The sequence below is a fragment of the Neomonachus schauinslandi genome, chromosome 3, assembly GCF_002201575.2.
Source record: "Neomonachus schauinslandi chromosome 3, ASM220157v2, whole genome shotgun sequence".
Taxonomy (NCBI): domain Eukaryota; kingdom Metazoa; phylum Chordata; class Mammalia; order Carnivora; family Phocidae; genus Neomonachus; species Neomonachus schauinslandi.
Genome location: NC_058405.1, coordinates 146,971,786 through 146,978,618, shown reverse-complemented (window position 1 = coordinate 146,978,618; position 6,833 = coordinate 146,971,786). Strand labels below are relative to the sequence as shown.

The 6,833-nt window shown below is 33.2% G+C and overlaps 1 protein-coding gene across 1 annotated transcript in view; it reads left to right on the top strand.

Annotated features, from left to right (window-relative positions):
• Positions 1-673: 673 nt before the first annotated feature.
• CALCRL (calcitonin receptor like receptor) overlaps positions 674-6,833 on the top strand; it is a 42,657-nt gene continuing 36,497 nt past the window's right edge. Inside the window, exons 1-3 of the mRNA XM_021702911.1 lie at positions 674-688; positions 1,926-2,018; positions 5,020-5,155. Coding sequence (XP_021558586.1) covers positions 1,968-2,018; positions 5,020-5,155 — 187 coding nt within the window. The 5' untranslated portion in view covers positions 674-688; positions 1,926-1,967. The remainder of the gene's footprint in view (positions 689-1,925; positions 2,019-5,019; positions 5,156-6,833) is intronic.

The window sequence follows — 6,833 nt, the reverse complement described above, 5'->3', positions numbered from 1 at the left end:
ATGGATATATGTAAACTAAGACTATTAACATACTCCAAGACATTATTAAAGAAAGTCATTCAAAGGAAAATTAAACTGTAGTTTAAAATTTCAATATCTTAACTACTACTTGGATGAATGGAAATTAATTTAAGTTTCTCCAAATAATGGAAAACAACAAATATTTGTGAAAAAATTCAAGTATATTATAAGCAAAAGAGATTTTTAAAGATTGGAATAGCTTAATAAAAATATTTTAATAGTGGTATTTTCTTTGAAAATTTCAATTTATCATGGAAATTTTGTTGGCTCATTGAAATAACATTAAATTATTACCTCAATCAATATTTCAGGTCATGACCCTTGGATTTAAGAAATTCTTCAAGACAACATCCAATATGATCCAAGGGAAAATGTGATTTGAGTCTGGAGACAATTGTGTATGTAAGTATTGGAAAATTAGATTTTCTCATGGTAAAATGTAATAAAAACTAAAATATCAATGCATTAATTACTAAATTACAAAAACTCTGATTCATTGTTTTCATTCTGTTACATGTTTTTTAATATCTAAAATTAATACAATGCCTCCTGATTTTTTGGTTATATATTTTTTTAGATCAACTAATAATAAAAACTCAGTATAGCTGATAGAAGAGAAAACATTATTTGGAAGATTGCTACAGTTAAAAAGAAAAGCTGTGTCTGGGTGAGTCATTGGTGAGGGCAAGCAATGATATAGATTCTATGTTCTAGAAATTGGTGTGCTCTCGTTGCATGTGATAATAAAAATAATAAGTATAATATGTGGAAATGGCTTTTATAATTCTTTGGCCCTAATATTGGCACTATAATAAAAATCATGACAACTTTCTTAACAAAGTTAAATCTAAGTTCATAGTTTTCTGGCAAATATCTATTGATCGGATTTTTAAAATCTCCCTTGCCTTGAAAAATACTTCTTACACATTCAGTTAAATAAATACATTATGACTATACCATGATAATTTATATCTCATAAAAGTACTGTCAGAGTAGGTTGCTCATGGGCCTTATAGTGAGTAAGCCAGTCCAGCAATGTTTGTCTCTAAGAATTAAGAAGTTAGGGACATTGTTTTAGAGGCCATTTTAATTAGCTCAGAATTGTATTTACCTTCAGAAATATTTAACAGAAATACTTTATGTGGTATTGTCCATTTCCTGTAACCTTATTTTAATAACAGATGACTTAGGGAATCTCTTATTTCCTGATTAAATGATGAATTTCTATTAAATTATAAGGCAATTTTTATGACATATGGTTGTTGACTCTCAAGAAATTGGCCCGAGAACAATTTTCCCCCTTAAATTATTGAAGAGTCAGAAAATTAAAAATGAGATTCATGTTTATAGGAAATGAAGGTGAGCTTTATAGGAAAATACACTATCAAAATTTGTGCTTGGATGTTCTTGTGAAGCTCTTTATTTTGATACTTTAATCATTTTATTCCAATTTTGGTAAAGGCAAAGAAAGCAAGATGTTTTCTTATTACTTAAAAAAATATATGTAAGAAGCTTTCCTGTTTGTAAGACTAACATGTATTTAGGCTCTTTAGTACTTTAAGCCATAATGCTCTTAAGATTTTTTTTTAAGATTTTATTTATTTATTTGAGAGAGAGAGAGAGAGCACAAGCAGGGGGAGGGGCAAAGGGAGAGGGAGAAGCAGACACCCGCTGAGAGGCTGGATCCCAGGACCCTGGGATCATGACCTGAGACCTGAGCCAAAGGCAGATGCTTAACTGACTGAACCACCCAAGCATCCAATGTTCTTAACATTTGCAATATGTAAAACTATTAATCAAATCCTTAAAGCAAAATTATTGTATACTTTTAAAAAATTTACCATTGAGTACCATCTATATTTCATAAATATTGATTACTTATATTTATTTCATTTTCTCTGCAGTTTGATTTATATTGTATAGCATATTTCATTTTGGGTTCAGTGATGGAGAAAAAGTGTATCCTGTATTTACTGCTAATCTTGCCTTTTTTTATGGTAAGCATAAATTCCTCTAATAAAACTCCCTATTTATGATTATTTGTTTTAACGTCCAATAAACCTATAATTAATAAGGGTTAATAACAACAGAATGACATATAGTTATTTGATGCATGAATTAAGTACATTTTTAATCAACAAAGCAATATTTTATTACCTTTCAGTGTACACTTTCAGGTTTTATTCAATGGGAGGTACTCTAGGATGGTGAGGCAGTGTCCGTGGGGGTGGGATGGCAAAGCGAGGAAGGTCAATGATAAAATGTAAAAGACACCAGAGAAAGGTAATTATCAGAGTTTGAAAGAAAAATGAAATGGCTCTATACTGTAGTCATACCTAGTAGGTAAAATATTTTCAGCCAGACCTGTTGATTCTGAGTTAGATCTACTTAAAAAGCAGATTCCAACCTGTTGGTTTTTCGCTCATTCTGCCAACTGATTGGTTTGTATTAATTGAAACCAAGCACTGTTTTAAATTAATTTCCTTATCCATTCATTCAAGTAAGTATTAAGTGTCTGTTTTCTGACAGGCGTTGATACTAAGCTTGGGGCAGGTGTGTCTGTGAGTGTGTGCACTCATGCATGCCCCTGCATGCATCTGCGGGGAATGTGAGGCTGGAGGTGGAGGGTAGACTAAGGATGAGTACAAGCCTATTGCTGTACTGGAGGGGTCATATTCCTTATACATATTATGTTATCTTTATTTACAGATATATCTTGTTCACATTTTTCTCTGTCCCACATGACAAGAGTGATGGTACTCTTATCTCATTATATGTATTAGAAACAGAGATGTAATCTCATCTAATTCTGTGCCAGCAAATAATTTTCCTGTGGTGTTTTCAAGCAAACCCCATAAAAAGATTCAAACAAAGAAACTCAAGAAAAATATAGAAAACCTAAATGGAAAAAAAGCAAGACTACATTCCCATCAGCATGTGTATTTGAAAACATTCTCCAGTCTAGGAGCAGTCCAAATCCTGAACTTCTTAGATGTTATCTTACGTAAATAGACTAGAATTCAAGAAGCAGGACTCCTGTTTCTACAGCTCGCTTCCTCCACTGAGTGTGCCAATGAGCTGCACCTGCCAACTTTGGTTGCCTGCAGGTAATTCTGTATCAGATTACCAATCTGATTATTGTAATTTAAGGATTGTGACCATTTTTCTTGAATTCATTCAGTGTGCAAATCTGAGTTTTTAAGAATAAAAATGATATTGGTTTATGCAATTCTATAAACTTCCTGAGAACAGGAGAAAAATACTAATTTTGTTGATGCTGTAAATTTACATTTATTGCAGCACAACTGCTTTATAAATCTTTATTAGGAAATTAAAACTAATCAAAGAATGAGAGAGAGGGTAAATGTTAAATGGTGGGCAGGCTATAGTGAAATTGAGTGGTGCCACACACTGAGGGAATATTACTATTTAGACTTTCTTAAATACAAATTTGGACTAGAGAACAGAGAATCAAGAATAAGGGGACAAGGGAAATACAAATCAAAACCACAATGAGATACCACCTTATAACAGTTAGAATGGCTAAAATGAACAAGACAGGAAATAACAAATGTTGGCGAGGATGTGGAGAAAGGGGAACCCTCTTACACTGTTGGTGGGAATGTGAACTGGTAAAGCCACTCTGGAAAACAGTATGGAGGTTCCTAAAGAAGTTAAAAATATAGCTACCCTATGACCAAGCAACTGCACTACTGGGCATTCACCCCAAAGATACAGATGTAGTGAAAAGAAGGGGCACCTGCACCCCAATGTTCATAGCAGCAATGTCCACAATAGCCAAACTGTACAAGGAGCCAAGATGTCCTTCAACAGAAGAATGGATAAAGAAGATATGGTTCATATATACAATGGAATATTACTCAGCCATCAGAAAGGATGAATACCCACCATTTACATCAATGTGGATGGAACGCGATGGTATTATGCTAAGTGAAATAAGTCAATCAGAGAAAGACAATTATCATATGGTTTCACTCATATATGGAATATAAGAAATAGCACAGAGGATCATAGATGAAGGGAGGGAAAACTGAATGGGAAGAAATCAGAGAGGGAGACAAACCATGAGAGACTTTTGACTTTGGGAAAAAAACTGAGGGTTGCTGGAGGGGAGGTGTATCGGGGAGATAGGGTAACTGGGTGATGGTCATTAAGGAGGGCATGTGATATGATGAGCACTGGGTGCTATATGCAACTAATGAATCAATGAACACTACATCAAAACTAAAGATGTACTTATATGTTGGCTAGTTGAATTTAAATTTTAAAAAAAGAATAAGGGGACAAAATAAAAGTAGAAAATTACTGCTTATGGAAAATAATAGAAATAATAGAGAAGTGAAGAAGAAATAAGGTTGAAGAGAGGTTATACAGGCTTCATGCTACAAAACAGAAACAAAAAGTCATGTAGATATTAAAACTGAAGTAAAGCTTAAAATAGTGCTACTAAACTGGAAGATCATAAATATATAGCTTGTCCAAAAACATTTATTGATGTGCGTTCAATGAAAATTCCATTTACCCACACCATAAATGAATATTCTCAATATTGTGATTATCAAAATATGATGATAAAAATGACGACAATTTTGAATATTTGCCATGCATCAGATACTTCCCCTGTTATCTCGATACTATTTTACCCCATTTTACAATAAGAAAGCAGAGGATTAAATATCTTGCCTGTTTGTATTCCAGAACGCATGTCGTAGAGCCAGCTCCCACAGGCTTCTGAGAACTGTCTATAGACTACACTTCCCAGAGCTGCCATTGGCAGCTGTTTGGGGGCAGTTGAAATTAAACATGGTGGGGATATTTAAACTATGAAAATTGGCAAACACTTCAGATCAGGGATTCCTCCCCCCCGAGCCAGATGACCATGTAGCATATCATTGCAGTGACTGTTTCCCACTGGGACAGACTGCCTCTGACAGACATTCTCACAATTCTGAAGTTGTTTTTTTTTTAATCCCTTAGATTCTTGACATAGCAGAATCAGAAGAGAACATTGAAGGCTTAAGTCAGTTGGGTGTCTATACTAGAAATAAAATTATGACGGCTCAATATGAATGTTACCAAAAAATTATGCAAGACCCTATTCAACAAACAGAAGGTAAACATGACTTTTTAATTTTAAATGCATTTGATATATTTTTAAAAGAAAACTACTCCACTACATCATTTATGGGTTCCTTAGGTCCATTACTAAAAATGGGTTAGTTGTTAGCTTTCCTGACATGTGTGCATTCTTAATTATATTTGAGCATTTTATGACATAACTTATCTTGCTTCTTTTAAAAAATTCTAATAAAAGTATGTGTAACAGGAATATTTTTAGTAACATATTTTATGGTACAAAGATATTTAAAATATCAAATGTGTGTCTTGAATTAAATTGGTGGCTGTTGATCTTCAGTTTATGTAATTTGTATTTCTTTTTTTCACAAGCTGCTTGATAGGAGTTTGCACAATAAAATTATAATTTTTTTGTATAATGTGCTTTGCATAATACATTTAGTAGCAATGCTAATGAAGTCTAAGTGCTTCTGTTTCTATTAAGATATTCTTTAGATATTTTCGTAACATTACTGAGGGACTGCTAAATGCCAGATGTCTGCCTTGATTCTGAAGATACACAGATGAGTAGCACAATTAGAGTTGCCAGATTTAACAAAAACAAAATCAAAAATCAAAACCAAAACCAGGCCCTGTATTTTATAGCACAACACTAAAGACAGGGTATATCTTCAAAATAGAAAATGCAAAACTCACAACAAAACATAGCAAAATGTAAAGACTTTTGATATTTCTAAATTATCAGTGGAAAGAAAGATCCTAAATTTTTTGGAAAAATATTGGATGGTATAATATATAATGCTTCTTATATAAACAAAATGCTAAAAGTAGGGTATTATTAATATTTATAACGGACAAAATGAACTTGCTTGTGAGGAAAAAAGTGATCTTCCCACGCTGGGCAACTTTTAGAATCTTAATGAACAATTCTTCTTAAGGAAGAATCTACTGAACAATATAATTTGCTTATCTTTTGAGAAGTATTTAGATGTATCTATCCAAACATTTTTATTATGAGGAATTTATTCAGTTAAAAATCTCTTTGAAATATACAGACAATGACAAACTATCTGATATTATGTCAATAGGGTCTAAATTATCAAGTACATGAATTGTATACAAATTCTTTGTTAATCCATCTGGCTTTTCACTTTATTCCATTAAAATCTAAGTGTTATGAGCTTAAAATGATTGAATTAACCCCTTCCAGATCATGTAGATATATGTAAAAATAGGCTTCAAATCTAATTGTCAAACAACAGGAATATCTTTATGAGATAATTTTGTGATAAAATAATTTTAGAATCACTGCATAATCAATCTTCCTGTTGAAGCTTCATAACAGACTTTGTAATTTAAATACTCTAGAAAGTCTTGCAATAAAGAACTGTCGTTATTTTAACTTTGTGCTTCCCGCATTTTTTTTTTTAAGATTTTATTTATTTATTTGACAGAGAGACACAGCGAGAAAGGGAACACAAGCAGGGGGAGTGGGAGAGGGAGAAGCAGGCTTCCTGCTGAGCAGGGAGCCCGACGCGGAGCTCGATCCCAGGACCCTGGGATAATGACCTGAGCTGAAGGCAGACGCTTAACCGACTGAGCCACCCAGGCACCCTGCAAATCTTTTGACCATAGAAACTCTTTTAATGGAATACCTATTCCTGTCTCGCTCAAATGCCATACAACACAGTTGAAAGTTTCTGACCTTCTAATCT